Source organism: Symphalangus syndactylus, chromosome 14, assembly GCF_028878055.3.
Source record: "Symphalangus syndactylus isolate Jambi chromosome 14, NHGRI_mSymSyn1-v2.1_pri, whole genome shotgun sequence".
Lineage (NCBI taxonomy): Eukaryota > Metazoa > Chordata > Mammalia > Primates > Hylobatidae > Symphalangus > Symphalangus syndactylus.
This window is the reverse complement of record NC_072436.2, coordinates 11,148,634-11,166,532: the sequence shown is the minus strand read 5'-3', so window position 1 is coordinate 11,166,532 and position 17,899 is coordinate 11,148,634. Positions and strand designations below refer to the sequence as shown.

At 54.0% G+C, this 17,899-nt stretch overlaps 1 protein-coding gene across 1 annotated transcript; it reads left to right on the top strand.

Moving 5' to 3' along the window:
* Positions 1 to 706: 706 nt before the first annotated feature.
* FADS6 (fatty acid desaturase 6) lies at positions 707 to 17,468 on the top strand. The gene is made up of 7 exons (XM_063616528.1): positions 707 to 758; positions 845 to 1,093; positions 1,784 to 1,950; positions 12,279 to 12,459; positions 13,727 to 13,914; positions 15,554 to 15,733; positions 16,679 to 17,468. The coding sequence occupies exons 1-7, from the start codon at positions 707 to 709 to the stop codon at positions 16,739 to 16,741; spliced, it is 1,080 nt and encodes a 359-aa protein (XP_063472598.1). The 3' UTR covers positions 16,742 to 17,468.
* The last annotated feature ends 431 nt before the right edge of the window (positions 17,469 to 17,899 follow it).

Here is a 17,899-nt window from a genome sequence, read left to right as displayed (position 1 = left end):
CCAAGCCCACTCCCAAACCCTAACCTCAATGTTAATTCTCAGGAGTTCGGCTCACTTTGCTAAACACACCCAGCACAAACACAGCTTCAGGTCTCAGGCCTGCCCTGGGTAGTAACTGCCCAAACCCCTCTCATACACCCTAGAGTAAGGGCATAAACCAGCCAACTCACCTTCTTTGTGAACTTGGTGGTTTTGATCTCCACAAAAGCAGCGCTGACTGCTTTCAGGTAACTCTGTTGGTTATTGAAAGTCACGCAACCAGATCCTAGGACAACAGACACAAGCTTCCCTTCTAACCAAATTCTCCCAAATGCTATAGGGCTTGGCTGAGGCCCTGGCCCTGGGTTCAGACCTGGGTGCTCTTGAGGGAGTGGAATGTCAACGGGACCGTGCTGGTCTGCCTGCCCACCCAGAACGATGACCTCTGGATGTGTTTTCCCTGTAGCTACCCCCTCTCACCCAACATTATTGGGCTGAAGAGCCAGCTCCCCTGGGGTCACCTCTGCTGAAGCCAGACTCAGAGGGGACCTCTCACTCCTTGACCCACGGGGCTGGGGAGTGGGGAGTCCTTGAACCTTCTGCCCTAGGAATTCCCAGATGTTTCTGTGCCAAGCGTTGCCCTAGGTACTGAAGACAGAGCTTGGGCAAAACGAGGACGCCTCTACGGCACTGAGGGTCCCGTCTGTTGGCAGAGACAGACGACAGCATGTGTCATATGTGTCACGTGCGAGGGGAGCTGCTCAGTGCCACTACGAATAGTCAGGGTCGGGGAAGGAGAATGCTCGGACAGATCCGAGGGACAGAGGGAACTCAGGGAGTTATTTGAGGTCGGAGGTCAGGGGAGGCCCTCTGGGCGGGGCGGGGGTGGGGGGTGTCTCCGTGCCCCTGACGCCTCCGTCCCTACTACCCGGGGCTGGGTCTCACCGCAGAGTCGCCTCCCCGCCCCGCCACTCCCAGCGCATCGGCCGGCTCCAGGCGCTGCTGCGGGAGCTGGAGGTGCTGGTGCAGGACGTGGTGAGGACGAGCTCCTGGTGGGAGCGCCAGGGTGTGGACTGCGCCATCCTCGCCCTCAGCCTCCTCGCCTTGCTGGCAGGTGAGGAACGCGGGGACCCGGCGTCCCGGCCGGGCTGCGGGTGGGGGCGGGGTGCGGCGGAGGTGGCGGCGCGGGGTCTTCACAGCAGCGGTGGGAGTGCAGCCGTGCGGAGTGGACTGGCGGCGGCAGGGAGGCGGAGGTGGTCGGGCCCCGCACCCCAGGATGGAGGGTCACACCCCGAACCTAAGAGTCTGGACTAGGGTGTTCTGCCCTGTGTCCCCTAGGAGCGGGGCGCAGGAGGAGGGAGGAGGTCTGATGGCAGGAGGGTGGTGGAAGGGAAAGTTGAGAAGAGCGGGGGAGTGGCCGGGAGTGATGAGGTGCCCCCCACCGCGCCCGGGAAGGGAGATGGTGTTCTTTGGGGACCCCAGGTGAGTGGGGAGGAGGTGGGAGTTTCCCCTGGACCCTTCCTGGTCTGGAACACCCATGGTACCTGAAGCCCCAACATTGCTTTGGCTGGGGGCCCAGGACCACGCACCGGAGAGTCAGGACCAGGCACGGGAGAGTCAGGACCACTGGAGGGGCAGTCCTGGTCCCCCTCAGGCCACAGTGGGACCTGCCTCACTCCGGTCAGTGGCAGCCCCCAGAGCCTAGCCCGCTTTAGCCTGGGCTCCCAGGGTAAGGGTTGAGGTATTTGGGCCCAGATCACCCAGAGCTAGAGAAAGACGTGTCCCCTTCCTCCTCTCCATGCAGGGTTCCTGTGCCTGCGCTCGGAGAATGCCCTGGTCTTTGCATCGGGCATCACCGTCTTGGGTGTGTGCCACTACACACTCACTGTCAAGGGCAGCCACCTGGCCACTCACGGGGCCCTCACCGAGTCCAAACGCTGGAGCAAGATCTGGCTGCTTTTCTTTGTGGAAGTGAGCCTGGGAGAAGGAGGATGTGGGCAGCTGCTGGGACCGTGTGGCAACCTCATTCTTCTGTTCGAGTATGCGGGTGTGTCCAGCTGTGCATGTGCCCACGGGGCAGGCCGCTGCAGCTGATGGTATGCCGGTCCACTGGTGCAGTATGCACTACAGCGTGTCTGAGGACTTTTCCAAGCCCTTGAGTGGGTCTTTGCACCCCATGGGTAGAGAATTGTACGATGAGTATGCCACTGTCTTGGCCCACAGTTACAACCACTGGGGCCTCCAGATTTTGCAGTCAGGGTTTCAAATGTGACCCACAGACAGAAGGGGAGGGGGAGGAGGGGCCCACTGTCCACAAGGGGCAGCGTCCTCACTCCGGATGATACTCCTCTGATGCCTGGACACGGCCTAGCCTTCCTGAGAAGCCCCCTGCTCCCCGGGGTCAGCTCCAGGAAGTACCTACCTCACCTGACCCTTGCTCTCCCTTCTTCCACCCCTTCCCAGTTCGACCTTGGCCTTCATACCTTCGGGCAAGCCCAGGAAGGCAAAAGTTTCCACCAGCTTGTCTTTCTCTCTTGACTGGTCTCCAGGCCTCCCCAGTTCCTCTGCTGAGCCTGCTCCCTCCTCCTTTCCAGGGGGACCGTCTCCTGGCCACCCAGGTGATGGTTCCCCTGAATAAATAAATGGCCGCACCTTATGAATAAATAGGAAAGCTGGGACCAGAAATAGTTCTTTTCTGGAAGGACTGGTTATTGTGACCAATTAACTGAATTATTAAGTTTTTATAAAGTTATATAACTTTATATAACTGTCTACACACACATATATCATATAACTATAATACTACCCACTCAGCTGAGTGGATGAAGCATTTCTCACCTAGCACTATCCTCTGCTTCTTCCCCTCCCCTGCCCCTCTCACCAGCACACACATCAAAGTGCTGAAGACAAGAGGAACTGACAGGCTTCTGATCCTCAGGGTCAATTTCAAGACAATTCCTTTCCCAGGGAGCGCTGAGCATTGGTGCCGGCCAGACTCTAAGACACGGGCCAAGCTCTGGAGTCTGGGTCAGCTGCCCGCCAAGTCTGTAATCCACAGAGAGGCAAGGGAGACATTGGGCTGTGCTGGTGACATGGACTGTGTCATAATGCTGGGTCACAGGGGCAGAATGAGCTATGTTTGTTTTGATTTTTTAAAAAGCTGTACTGAGGCTGGGTGTGGTGTCTCAATCCTGTAATCCCAGCACTTTGGGAGGCCGAGGCGGGTGGATCGCCTGAGGTCAGGAGTTTGAGACCAGCATGACCAACATGGCGAAACCTCATCTCTACTAAAAAATACAAAAAGTAGCCGGGCATGGTGTGCCACCACCTGTAATCCTAGCTACTCAGGAGGCTGAGAAAAAGTGAGACTGTCTCAAAAAAAAGGAAGAAGAAAGCTGTACTGAGTACCAGGAGCCTGGAGGCAGCTGAGGATGAGGAGCAGGTACTGAGACTTTGGGACTGCTTGGCTGTAAGGGATTTATTGCACAGAGGTGACCTAAAGGTTCTCAAACTTCAGTGTGTAGCAGAATGATCTGGAGGCCCAGGCTTGCTGGAGAAGAGGACTCAGTCCACTGTGTTTTTACGAAGTTCCACAGGGGAATCTGATACCCACCAAAGTGTTACACCCACACAGTAGCTATCACGTGTGCCAAATGAACGCAGGAGGCCAAGGACGCCTCCTCTGAGAAGCCTTCCCAGGCTTCTCTACTGGAGTGCTCCACCAGAAACCCAGCACGCCTGAGATACCCAGATAGCTTCAGGGCTGCATTCTGCTTGTGAATGCTGTCTTGTCCCCGTAAGCCCAGTGGCTTCATCTTTGCCTCTTCAGCTCCTGGCACAGACTTGAGCTCTTGGCAATATTCTTCCATCAATATTTGCTGACGATGACCCTGCAGTTGTCTAGGGAACCAGGTTCAGGCCTGCGAGCCCCCTTGAAGCTGGGGAGGGAAGGCTTGGTTCCCGCCTTGTGTCGTGACACCTGCCTGGTGGACTGCAGTGGGCTGAGGAACAGGGCCGACTAACCTACGTGGGATGCGTCTTGATTTTTTCATCCCACAGGTGCCCTCCAGCTACCCTCTGGGGAGGGTCCAGTTCCAAGTGTGGGGGAAGGGGCAGACCAGTCTCCCCAGTCTGGCTGACACTGGTGAGGCAAATGCATTGCTGGAGGAGGGTGCTGGTCTTGTTTGCCACACAGGGTGGCGGCGAGGACAGTGGGGCTCACGCCTGTAATCCCAGCACTTTGGGAGGCCGAGGCGCGAGGATCACTTGAGGTCAGGAGTTCAAGACCAGTCTTTGAAGCCATGGTTGAAATCCCGGCCCCACTGGCTGCCCTGACCTTGAGCAAGTTACTTAATTCAACATGTAAGTGTCACTTTCCTCACCTAATAAACAGGAGAAATAACATGACCTCCCTCATGAGGCCAGCATGCGGATTAAACGAAACAGTGCAGACCTTAACGGCGGGCCTGGCCCTGACACCCTCCACTGGTATGATCTTCACTTTCCTTCTCTGGAGTTAACGTGGTCACCTGCAAGGAAAGAGTTACCAGTTGTTTGCTTTGTTTGTCTTTTTTTTTTTTGAGACGAGTCTCTCTCTGTTGCCCAGGCTGGAGTGCAATGATGCAGTCTCGGCTCACTGCAACCTCCACCTCCAGGGTTCAAGTGATTCTCCTGCCTCAGCCTCCCTAGTAGCTGGGATTATAGGCACCCGCCATCATGTCTGGCAAATTTTTTTTTGTATTTTTATAGAGACAGAGTTTCACCGTGTAGGCCAGGCTGGTCTTGAACTACTGACCTCAGGTGAGTCACCCACCTCAGCCTCCCAAAGTGCTGGGATTACAGGCATGAGCCACTGCACCCGGCCTGTCGTTTTTTTTGTTTGTTTGGTTTGTTTTTGTTGTTTTTTTAACTGCAAGTTTGCAAAGCTCAACAGGGCTATGTATATATTGGGGGGTTGGGTGCTGCGTCCTCTGGGCCTCTGCAGGGTGCAGAGGACACGTTCTTGCTGCTAGGACCTCAGAGGATGCCCCGGGACCCTTCCTGGATCTCTGACTCTCGTCCCATGTCTTGATGCCTTCTCTCTTAGGATCCTTCCTTGTGGGTTATCTGTGCTTTTCCCAAACCTTGATGCTCAGGAGACATCTTCATTGCAGAATAATGCAGCCATAGGCCCTGGGCTCCTTTAGGTGTATGGCAAATGCTGCAGCCTCAGGCATTAACTGAGTATCATTGGCTGTCCCGGGTGCCCAGCTTTTGCTGGGATTGTCTCAGGGTTTACCAGCTCCAAGCTGGGCCATCGGATCTGGGGGAGGGGCAGACAGGTTGGAAAGGGAGGCTTCCACTGCAGGCTGTTGTTTCTCTCCTAAAGTATCCAACCTCCAAAGACCCATTTGTGTTCCACATAGGAAAGTTCTATCCCTCCTGGTAGCCTAACCCTGACCTTCTCTCCTGCCATTGATAACCTTGGCCTTACCCAGGGAGAGTACCTGCCCAGCCCTGTCCTGGGTCACCATGGGGACCGCTGGGCATATTCTCAGGGACTGCCAGTGAAGGGCACTGTGCCATGCTCAGATGGCCACAGGAAGGTGGGGGGCAGTGTGGGGTGGGCAGGTCCCCGTAATTTAAGCCCCGAAGCTTGGGAAAGATTAACTCCTGAAAGGCCTCTCCTGCATGGCACTCACAATCCAAGTGCTCCCCTGAGTGGGAGGGAACAGGCCCTGCCAGTTCCTAAGCTCCGGTGTCTCCGCTTCAAATCCTCCTTGTGAAGTCGGCTTTGTGCTGCAGGGGTGGAGCCACAGCTGCTGGACTGGAGCTCTGGCGTGGGGGAGGGGCGCCTCGTAGGAGAATGCCATTGGCTTCCTTCAGGGCTCTTGTGGGGGTGGAAACAGGGCCAGGAACCCCCGCCTAAGTCGTGATCCTGGAACGTTCTCTCCTCACAGGAGTTCAGTGTGACCATTACCCTCCAGGCTGTCTCTCCAACCTTCTCTCTGCCTGTTCCCATGCAAACCTCGAGAGCTGTTGCCTAAGTTCAACTATGACTTCTTATTTTTTTAATTTTTAATATTTATTTGAAGGGAAAACTCAGATTTGCAGTACAAAATATACTTTTGTAAAACCTTTTTTATTTTTTAAATAATTATAGATTCACAGGCCTTGCAAAAATAGGACAAAGAGGTCTGGTGTAGCCTTCATCCAGTTTCATGCAATAGTTACCTTTATCTAAGTGTCATTCAATATCAAAACCAAGGAAACGGACATTGGTACTCGTGTGTGTGTGTGTGTGTGTGTGTGTGTGTGTGTGTGGTGTCCCAGCTCCACCTACACCATGCTCCAGTAGATGCTGGGGACATAACTGTGAATAAGACCCCGTTCCGGTTCCCCAGGGACTCAAATCCCGGCCGGGCACGGTGGCTCACACCTTTAATCCCAGCCCTTTGGGTGGCCGAGGAGGGCAGATCACGAGGTCAGGAGATAGAGACCATCCTGGCCAACATGGTGAAATGCCGTCTGTACTAAAATACGAAAAAAGGTAGCTGGGCGTGGTGGCACGTGCCTGTAGTCCCAGCTACTCAGGAGGCTGAGGCAGGGGAATTGCTTGAACCCGGGAGGCGGAGGTTGTGATGAGCTGAGATTGTGCCACTGCACTCCAGCCTGGTGAGAGAGCCAGACTCCATCTTAAATAATAATAATAATAATAATAATCATCATCATCATCATCAAAATAAATCCTGATCGCACTAGCTAAGGCTTACTGGCTGCTTCCTGCATCCTTTGTGTAAATTACCTCATTTCAGAGTCACACCTCCCTATGAGGGTGAAGCTACTGTTACCCTCACTTTGTAGATGAGGAAACACTGATCCGGGAGTTTTTTTTTTTTTTTTTTTTTGAGACGGAGTCTCGCTCTGTCACCCAGGCTGGAGTGCAGTGGCGCGATCTCGGCTCACTGCAAACTCCGCCTCCCAGGTTCACACCATTCTCCTGCCTCAGCCTCTCCGAGTAGCCGGGACTACAGGCGCCCGCCACCACGCCCGGCTAATTTTTTTGTATTTTTAGTAGAGACGGGGTTTCACCGTGGTCTCGATCTCCTGACCTCGTGATCTGCCCGCCTCGGCCTCCCAAAGTGCTGGGATTACAAGCGTGAGCCACCGCGCCCGGCCAAGATCCGGGAGTTTAAGCCACTTGTGCAATGCCACGCCAGCTGGTAGGTGACTGGGGCAGGCAGAATGTGATGAGGGCATTGACCAGGGTAGAGTGAAAGCTCTGAGAGCTCAGGGTGGGAAGAGCAGGTCAGGGACACTGGACAGTGTCTGGAGATATTTTTGGCTATCAAGATGGGGGTGTGGGCCAGGCTCAGTGGCTCCCACCACCTTGGGAGGCCAAGGCAGGAGGATCACTTGAGCCCAGGAGTTTGAGACCAGCCCGGGCAACACAGCGAGAACCTGTCTCTACAAAACAAAACAACAAAACAAAACAAAAATTAGCTGGATATGGTGGTGTGCACCTGTAGTCCAAGCTACTTGGGAGGCTGGATGCTGAGGCAGGAGAATTGCTTGAGCCTAGGAGTTCAAGCCTTCTGTGAGCCAAGATTTCATTACTATACTCCATATACTCCAGCCTGGGCAACAGAGTAAAAGTCTGTCTCAAAAAAAAAAAAAAAAAAAAAAAAAGACTGGTGTGTGTGTGTGTGTGCATGCTACCGGCATCTAGTGTGTAGAGGCCAGGGACATTGCTAAATGTCCTACAGTGCACAGGACAGTCCCTGACACAAAAAGTGCCTGAGTCCCAAATGTGAATCATGCAGGGCTGAGAAACTCCAGGGAAGGTTTCCAGGGGAGATGCTATCAGGACAGAGTTGGCCAAACTAAGGAGCAGGAAGGTGGCTTCAGACAGAACAAATGTATGGACAAATGCTGTGGGAAGCAGCACAGTGCATGAAGGACCCTCAGGAATCAGGGGTCACCAGAATCCAATGGGGACCCTGGAGAGGGGAAAGGGGGCGTGTGGCAGGCAGAGGACCTGGAACTTGGTCTTGTGGCCAAAGGTGTTAATCTAAGTTGGTAGTTTTCAAAACTAACTTATTTTTCTAATAGATAATGTGTTTACATGATTCGGAATTCAACAAGTATTGGGAGAGGTCTTTGTCCTGCCCCTTTCTGCAGATGTCCCATTTCCTCCTGGAAGATGATGGCTGGAGGTTATCAGTCTCTTCCTCTATGTTCTTCTCTAATATGTTCCTCTTTTTTTTTTTTTTTTTTTTTTTTTTGAGACAGGGTTTCACTGTATTGCCCAGGCTGGAGTGCAGTGGCACAATCTCGGCTCACTGCAGGCTCCACCTCGTGGGTTCCAGTGATTCTCTTGCCTCAGCCTCCCAAGTAGCTGGGACTACAGGTGTGCACCACCACGCTCTGCTAATTTTTGTATTTTTAGTAGGGGTTACCCATGTTGACCAGGCTGGTCTTGAGCTCTTTTTTTTTTTTTTTTTGAGATGGAGTCTCGCTCTGTTGCTCAGGCTGGAGTGCAGTGGCGGGATCTCCGCTCACTGCAAGCTCCGTCTCCCAGGTTCGTGCCATTCTCCTGCCTCAGCCTCCCAAGTAGCCGGGACTACAGGCGCCTGCCACCACGCCCGGCTAATTTTTTGTATTTTTAGTAGAGATGGGGTTTCACCGTGTTAGCCAGGATGGTCTCGATCTCCTGATCCTCCCGCCTCGGCCTCCCAAAGCGCTGAGATTACAGGCGTGAACCACCGCACCTGGCCGGTCTTGAACTCTTGACCTCAAGTGATCTGCCCGCCTTGGCCACCTAAAGTGCTGGGATTACAGGCATAAGCCACTGTGCCTGGCCCTGCTTTTAGTTTTTTTTTTTGTTTGTTTTTTTTTTTTTTTTTTTTTGAGACGGAGTCTCGCTCTGTCGCCCAGGCTGGAGTGCAGTGGCGCGATCTCGGCTCACTGCAAGCTCCGCCTCCCGGGTTCACGCCATTCTCCTGCCTCAGCCTCTCCGAGTAGCTGGGACTACAGGCGCCCGCCACCACGCCCGGCTAATTTTTTTTGTATTTTTAGTAGAGACGGGGTTTCACCATGTCAGCCAGGATGGTCTCGATCTCCTGACCTCGTGATCCGCCCGCCTCGGCCTCCCAAAGTGCTGGGATTACAAGCGTGAGCCACCGCGCCCGGCCCTGCTTTTAGTTTTTAAACAAACAGTACACTACAGGATTAAGACCATAATTGGGAAATTATGTTGCAGTTTTGGGTTTTCACTGTGTCACTCTACTGGATTTGAGGCAGACAAGGCAGGAGATGGGACGAAGGTGTTGGCATGGGCAGGCTGAGAGATGGTAAGGACAGAAGGGCAGGGATGGGGTTCAAGGAGGAGGGTGTAGGTGGAGGCTGTCTGAGTGGGATCTGTGGGGAGGAGGAAGAGGTGCAGGAGTGGCAGGCAGCAGGAATGACCAGGATGAGAAAGACGGATTGCGGGATGTTGCAGGGGCAGCGTTGGTCTGGCCAGGAGGGCTTCCGGGCTGGATCTGCACAGCTTCCGTTCCTCTCTCTAGACTCTTGCTGGTTCCCACAGCATGAGCAGCCCCTTCACATCTGGCTTCAGAATGCTGGGGGCCTCTAGGGCTCCATGGCCCTCAGCAGTAGGTTTTCTAGGTAAAATACAAAAAGCCCAGTGATATGATTTTGATGTTTGTCCCACCTAAATCTCAGGATGAAATGTAATATTTAATTTTTTTTTTTTTTTTGGTGGTTTCCTTAAAAAAATGCCTTTGAGTTGCAGGTCAGGTGAGTTGGTTTTGGAAGTACTGGTAATTCTGCTGGTGTGAGAGAGACTTGTCTACAGGCAGATAAACCCTAGTTTGCCAACAAAGGCAGTAACCCCAGTGGCCAGCTGCCGCTGCTACTGCACAGTAAGGAGGAGGTGGGGCCTGGTGGGAGGTGACTGGATCATGGAGGGGTTTCTCATGAATGGTTTGGCAGCATCCCCTTGGTGTTGTCTTGGTGACAGTGACAGTGAGTTCTCAAAAGATCTGTCATTTAGGCTGGGCACAGTGGCCGAGGCGGGAGGATAACTTGAGTTCAGGAGTTCGAGACCAGCCTGGCCAACATGGTGAAACTTCTTCTCTACTAAAAGTATAAAAAATTAGCTGGGTGTGGTGGCGTGCGACTATAATCCCAGCTACTCAGGAGGCTGAGGCAGGAGAATCGCTTGAACCCGGGAGGCGGAGGTTGCAGTGAGCCGAGATTGCACCATTGCACTCCAGCCTGGGTGACAGAGCAAGACACGGAAAAAAAAAAACGAAAAGAAAAGGATCTGGTCATTGAAAAGCGTGTGGCACCCCATCCCTGTCTCGCTGCTCCTGCTTTCATCGTGTCACTGCCTGCTCCCTCTTCCTCTTCCCCGTGGACTTCTGCCACGATTGTCACGATTGTGATCTGCCATGCTTGTAAGCATCCTGAGGCCTCCCTACCAAGCTTCCTGTGCAGCTTGCAGAACCCCGAGCCCGTTAAACCTCTATTCTTTACAAACTACCCAGCCTCAGGTATTTCTTTAGCAATGCAAGAATGGCCTAACACACATTGATAAATTTGAATTTCAGACAACCAATATTTTTGTATAAGTATATCCCAAATATTCCAAGTATTTTTTATCTGAAATTCAGAATTAAGAAGGCATCCTGTCTTTTCATTTGCTACACCTGGCAGTCTTGCTCAAGGAGAGTACAAGTCTCCGGGCGCAAGTCCTCAGGGAACTCTTCGGGCTGGCTCTGAGGCAGGATCTGGGTGAATGCAGCCATGTTTTAGACACCTTTGGGATGAGAGAGGGACCCTGGTGAGGGCCACAGCAAGAATAGCCCTCGAGAGCACCTTACCCTGATGGGAGCGGGTCCCGTACAGTCGGCGATGAGCCCATCAAATGGCGCTGATGTCATTCTCTTCCTTTTCCCGGGGACAAGGCCCTGGGAACCCCACAGGCCTAGCACGGTGCTGGGCACCATCGGGGATCTGACAGTGCTTATGTGAACAAACAACTGCACGAAAGAATAAATGGGGCTGGGCGCGGTGGCTCACACCTGTATTCCTAGCACTTTGGGAGTCCGAGGTGGGTGGATCACATGAAGCCAGGAGTTCGAGACCAGCCTGGCCAACATGGTGAAAGCTTGTCTCTACTAAAAATACAAAAATTAGCCAGGCATGGTGGTGGGCATCTGTAGTCCCAGCTACTCGGGAGGCTGGGGCAGGAGAACCCGGGAGGCGGAGATTGCCGTGAGCCAAGAACCCATGAGGCAGAGGTTCACCACTGCACTCAAGCCTGGGCGACAGAGCAAGACTCCATCTCAAAACAGAATAAAAATAAAATAAATAATCTTTTTCAGCAGGACCATCCATTTTCCAACTAACTCAGCAGCATGTGGTCACCCGCCACTGCCCTCAGGAAGTGTGCGAGTGAAGGGCGCTGAGCCTGGTGCAGTGAGCCCTCCGCGGGGGTGTTCCGCTCTCTTTTCCTGGCTTGCAGTGAGTGGTATTGGGAAACTTTTCACGTCGTTCCAGAAACAGTCAGGCAGCATCTTCAATAAAATTAGCCACATTTTCTGTCCTAGATAAAATATCGGAAGAGGCTTACATCTGCATACCATTTGCATGTATCTGCTTAAGAAACACCTTAGCGTGGCTTTTGCATTCCAGACTGACTGCTCTCCTAGGAGTCAGAGCACATGTGCTGCTGCTCAGAGCGGCTTCCGAGAATCCCACTGGGGATCCACGCTGGAGAAGAGTCACCTCGAGGGAGAAGCTCTCGGCCCCCACCAGGGCACTGCCCCCACCTTGTGGACTGGTCAGGGGATGGTGTCCCTGCACTCTCAGACCACTCCTGCAGCCTCTCCTGGCTGCTGCTCCGGGCTGAGAGTGCTCAGTGTTATGAAGGAGCAGATGCTTCTAAGAGAAACACACACAAAATCATTGCATTGGATGCCAGGATCACCACCCGCAGTCACGACAGCCTCTGAGACTCATTGCCTGAGCAGTCACTGGCAGATTGGCACTCCAGGGGTCCAGCCTCCCACCCCCAAATGCTTTGCAGAGCCTCGTCAAACGGACGCGATTGTATTGACTGGCTGCCACTCCGTGGTCATAGATACCGGAGAGTTGATGGTCAAAGCTGATTAGCTGGGGCTGTAAGGCAGGACGGCCCTGGACAGGCAGGGTTTGAGGAGGTGGGGGTGTTCTCCGGGCTCTCAAAGGTCCTGCATTGCTCAACTGTGCCTGACACGGAACCCAGTGTCATTTCTGGTTCCCTCCTCTAGGTGTGCACAGCCTTCACTGCAGAGCATGCCACGCACGGGCATGTCAAGATGCACCATGCCTACACCAACGTGGTGGGCCTGGGGGACTCCAGCACGCGGAGGCTGCCTTGCCTCAACCGCTATGTCTACATGTTCCTTGCTCCTTTCCTCCTCCCCATCGCCACTCCACTGGTGGCTGTCAGTGAGTGCGATGAGAGCCCGGTCCACAGTGCCCTGCATGGACCTAGTTCCCCTGCTTTCCTCCCCTGCCTGGCTTCATGGAGGCTGCTTATGGAGGAAGGCCCAATAGATACTTGCTGAGACAGCATGGCAGGGTAGAAAGAGCCTCGGACCTGGAGCTAAGTCTGGCTCTGCTGCTTACTAGCTGGGGACCATGGGCAGACAACTTAACCTGTCAGAGCCTCAGGTCCTGTATCTGCTCCTCAAGTATGGTGTGAAAGAAAATGAGGTCCTAGGTATAAAAATGTTTTGCAGGGTCCGGGCGTGGTGGCTCACGCCTGTAATCCTAGCACTTTGGGAGGCTGAGGCAGGTGGATTGCCTGAGCTTAGGAGTTTGAGACCACCCTGGGCAACATGGTGAAACCCCATCTCCACTAAAATTCAAAAAATTAGCTGGGCATGGTGGTGGGCACCTTAGTCCTAGCTACCTGGCAGGCTGAGGCAGGAGAATCACTTGAACCCAGGAGGTGGAGGTTGCAGTGAGCCGAGATCTCACCGTTGCACTCCAGCTTGGGTGACAGAGCAAGCCTGTCTTAGAAAACAAACAAAAAAATGCTTTGCAGATGCCTTGCACAAATAATACTTCGTGTTATCAGCTTTGATATCAGGAGAGCAATGTCATATGGTGGACGGAGGCAGGCGTGATGGGGCAGCTAGACCTGGGTTCAAATCCCAGGGCTTGACCTTGGTCAGATTGCTTAATGTTTCTGTTTCTTTGTTTCTTTTTCTTTTCTTTTCTTTTCTTTTTTTTTTCAGAGTCTTGCTCTGTCGCCCAGGCTGGAGAGTGCGGTGGCACAATCTCAGCTTACTGCAGGTGGCACACATCTGTAGTCCCAACTACTCAGGGGGCTGAAGTGGGAGGATCACCCGAGCCTGGGAGGTCAGGCTCCCCCTGAGTAGCTGGGACCACAGGTGTGCACCACGACGCCAGCAAATTTTGTGTATTTTTGATAGAGATGGGGTTTCACCATGTTTCCCAGGCTGGTCTCGAACTCCTAGGCTCAAGCGATCTGCTTGCCTTGGCCTCCCAAAGTGCTGGGTTTATAGGCTTGAGCCACCGAGCCTGGCCTCCGTTTCTTCATCCACACAATGGGGTACCCTGCCTTTCAGGGCTGTTGTGGGTATGAATTGAACACACCTAGCCCCCGTCACTGCCTTAGCATGCTTGAGACAGCAGGGAGCCGCTCCTGATGGATCTGAGCCTTGCCTGTCCCCTCCCTCTATGGCAGAGCGGCTGAGGAAGGTGGAGTGCGGGACGGCCCTGCGGACGCTGGCCCTGATTTCCCTGGGCCTTTATTCTCACTACTGGCTGCTCCTGAACATGTCAGGCTTCAAGAACCCCAGCTTGGCCCTGGGCTGCATGTTCCTCACCAGATCCCTGTTGGCCCACCCCTACCTCCACGTCAACATCTTCCAGGTGAGGCCACTCCAACCTGGGGCGCTGGGCAGCTAAGGGGAGCATTCTCCAGGGGCCCTGATTGCAGGCTGGACTCTGGGTTAAGGAGAGAGGGGCCACCTGAAGGATGAGGCATCCTCCCTCTCGCTCTCATCACACTGTGCCCTCGCCTCATCCTGGAGAGACCCTTCCTGCCCTCTCACTAGTCAAGATCCTACTCATCATTCATAGTCAACTTTCACAGGTAGTGTCAAGTGCTTCCTCTGCCAGGCACTATGCTAGGTCTAGGAAATCAGGGGTGAACAGGAGCTTCGGGTTGGTGCAGGACAGGACACAATTATGGGATTAAGTAATTAACAGCAGTTGTGGTAAGTGGTCCCCTCCTGACCACCCCCTGCTGCAAGGATCATTCAAGAGTTTTGGTTTCAGGTAAGAAGCAGGCTTCTCAGCTGGGTGCGGTGGTTCACACCTGTAATCCCAGCACTTTGGGAGACGGAGGTGGGTGGATCACCTGAGGTCAGGAGCCTGGCCAACATGGTAAAACCCTGTCGCTACTAAAAACACAAAAATTAGCTGGGCACAGTGGCGAGCACCAGTAATCCCAGCTACTTGGGAGGCTGAAGTGGGAGAATCGCTTGAACCTGGGAGGCAGAGGTTGCAGTGAGCCAAGATTGCATCACTGCACTCCAGCCTGGGGGACACAGTGAGACACCAGCTAAAAAATAATAATAATAATAATAAAGAAGCGAGCTTCTCCTCAACACTGCACTCCAGCCTGGGGGACACAGTGAGACACCAGCTAAAAAATAATAATAATAATAATAAAGAAGCGAGCTTCTCCTCAACACTGCACTCCAGCCTGGGGGACACAGTGAGACACCAGCTAAAAAATAATAATAATAATAATAAAGAAGCGAGCTTCTCCTCAACATAGTCAGCATGCCTCCCTCCCTGCGCGGACGCCAAGCAGTAGGAGATAAAGGCCCCAGTGCCTGCCCCGAGGCAGATGGAGGAACTGGAGATGGAATTCCTCATGGGAGGCCAGGGCTCAACATTCAGCTCCAGCGTCATTTCCACAGGGACGTCTCCCTGCTCCCTGCCCAGAGAAGGCCTCAGAGTAGAGCTTCCTGTACTTCCTTGTCCAGCACTTACCACAACTGCTGTTAACTACTTAATTACTTAATCCCATACTTGTGTCCTCTCCTGAACCCACCGAAGCTCCTGGTCACCTCTGAGTTCCTGACCTAGGACAGCACCTGGCAGAGGAAGAACTTGACACCGCCTATTAAACTTGACCTTGAATGATGAGTGGGATCTTGACTGGTGAACAGAGCAGGAAGGGTCTCTCTAGGATGAGGCAAGGGCACGGTGTGATGAGACTGAGTGGTAGGCAGTCGAGAGCATTAGGGAACCACGGGACCTGAGAGGTGCCCAGGCTAAGCCCCTCACTGTTCAGATGGGGAGGGAGGCCCAGAGATGGATGAGACTCAGTGCAGAAAACAGGGTCGTCATCGGAGCCGGGCCAGAAGCCCCTCTACCAGGTCCCCCCACATGGGAGGCGGGGGACACAAGAACCCTCTGGGTAGCATGAGTTCCCAGGACACCTGGAGTGGGGTGGGGAGGTCCAGACTGCCCGGCGTGACCCACGTGTCTGTCACAGCACATCGGACTGCCCATGTTCTCCCGGGACAGCAAGCCCCGCCAGATTCACATGATGAGCCTGGGTGTGCTTAACCTGGCCCGGCTGCCCGTGCTGGACTGGGCATTCGGCCACTCGATAATCAGCTGCCACATGGAACACCACCTCTTCCCCAGGCTGTCTGATAACATGTGCCCGAAGGTAGTCGAGGGCTGGGCTGGGGGCGCTGGAATAAAGGGACTCTTAGAGGGTGGAAAGGAAAATTCTTCAGCCTGGCGGGGTCGCTCACACTGTAATCCTGGCCCTTTCGGAGGCTGAGGTGGGCAGATTGCTTGAGCCCAGGAGTTTGAGAGCAGCCTGGGCAACATGGTGAAACCCCATCTCTACAAAAAATTCAAAAATTAGCCGGGTGTGGTGGCACGTGCCTGTGGTCCCAGCTGCTTGGAAGCTGAGGTGAGGACCACCTGAGTGCAGAGGTTGAGGCTGCAATGAACTATAATCGCGCCACTGCACTCCAGCCTGGGTGACAGAGCAAGACCCTGTCTCAAAAAAAAAAAAAAAAAAAAAAAAGGTGGTGAGGGGAGGGAGAAACCTTCAGGGTTCACCTGAACTCCAAGTCCCCCAACTGGCCTGGTCAGAGGTCACCCAGGAAAGACAGCCCAGTGTATCCACAGCAGCGTGGGTTTCAGATCAGAGATCCCCAGGCTTCTTACTAGCAGGGCGACTCTGGACAAGTGAACTGAATGCCTCTAGGCCTCAGCTTTCTCTTCTGTAAAATGGGAGTAGAAGGGCTTATGTTGACAGGCTTTGAGGATGAAATGGAGAAATATTATCTGAAATGTTTGGCACACGCTAGGTGCTTGGTAAAAGCGAGCTCTGGTTTTTATCCCCCTTTTGCCAAGGAGGGCTGTCACGCAGTCAGGATCCCTGGATGTTGGGGAGAAGCTAGTCCTTTCTTCTGCTGGGTTGGGGACAGGGTCTTGCTCTGTCACCCAGGCTGGAGTGCAGTGGCGCGATTATGGTTCATTGCAGCCTCAACCTCTGCACTCTGGGGGTGGGAAGATGACGTCCCTCCCTCCCTCAGTGGGATGATGGGTCTGCCCACAGCCCCTGCTCACAGGCCCTCTCCTGCCCATCTTCCACCAGGTGAAGCCCGTGGTGTCCCAGTTCCTCCGTGAGAAGCAGCTACCGTACAACGAGGACTCGTAGCTGGCTCGCTTCCAGCTGTTTCTCCATCGCTATGAGGAATTCATGGTGCAGGCCCCACCCATCACTGAGCTTGTGGGGCTGCAATGAGGCCGGGCCAGTGCAGCCACCCTGCCCCTCCCTGGCCTGGCCCTGGCCCTCCTGCTGCTGCTGGCCCAGGGGGTGTGGCTCAGTGGCTGGTGGTGGACCTGGAGAGTGGAGGCACCGGGCAGGCAGGGGGGCAGGGAGCTCAGGCCTGGGGTCTGGAGGCCACCTGCCTTGTGTGCTTTTCTGGGTTTTGAGGGGTGTCTGGGGGAAGCAGTAATGGTGGCTGTGCATTCAGGTCAGTCTGGACCTCAGCAACTTCATCTCAGGACTAAAGATCTGGGTCCTTCCCTCTGCTCCATCCGAGCCTTGGTAGGGTTAAAGGGAGGTGACAGGGATCCTGTGCAGGGGCCACCTGGGAGACAGCGGGGGGCACAGAGAGAGCAGGGTCAGCTCCCTCGGCTGGGCATCCGGAGAGCCCCACACGGCCTTGGCTACTGCTTCCTTCAGGCTCTGCCCACCAAGGTGCCCTCTCCCCGGGGACATCAGGGTGAGCTTGCTTTTGGCAGGCCTTCCTCGATCCTCAGCCAAAGGCACCTGTGCAAGACACTGGCTCAGCAGTTCCCCAGGCCGCAGTATCAGCAAGATAAAAGTGAATGTGTTTTGTGGGGAGGGAACTCCAGGGGAAGTGAGGGGAGAAGGTTCCTCAGGGACAGAGTTGGGGAAAGAGTATAAATAGCCAGCCAGGGGCAGTGGCTCATGCCTGTAATCCCAGCATTTTGGGAGGCCAAGGCGGGCGGATTGCGAGGTCAGGAGGTCCAGACCAGCCTGGTCAACATGGTGAAACCCCATCTCTACTAAAAATACAAAAAATTAGCTGGGTGTGGTGGCATACACCTGTAGTCCCAGCTACTTGGGAGGCTGAGGCAGAAGAATCACTTGAAGCCAGGAGGTGGAGGTTGCAGTGAGCCAAGATTGCACCACTGCACTCCAGCCTGGGTGACAGAGCGAGACTCCATCTCAAAAAAAAAAAAGAATAAATAGCTTTGAATGTGACCTTGGCTAGTTCAAACAGTTTGTTCTGTGATGTTTAAAAGTGAACCTGGGGTGAACCTGGGGATCATCCACTGGGAGAGA

Excerpts from the sequence above, each read along its gene's own strand:
- FADS6 (XM_063616528.1), top strand. The coding sequence starts at position 707 with ATGTGTCATATGTGTCACGTGCGAGGGGAGCTGCTCAGTGCCACTACG. Across the intron at positions 759-844 it reads GCTCAGTGCCACTACGAATA|GCCCTCTGGGCGGGGCGGGG; the intron begins GTCAGGGTCGGG and ends AGGTCAGGGGAG. Across the intron at positions 1,951-12,278 it reads GGCTGCTTTTCTTTGTGGAA|GTGTGCACAGCCTTCACTGC; the intron begins GTGAGCCTGGGA and ends TCCCTCCTCTAG.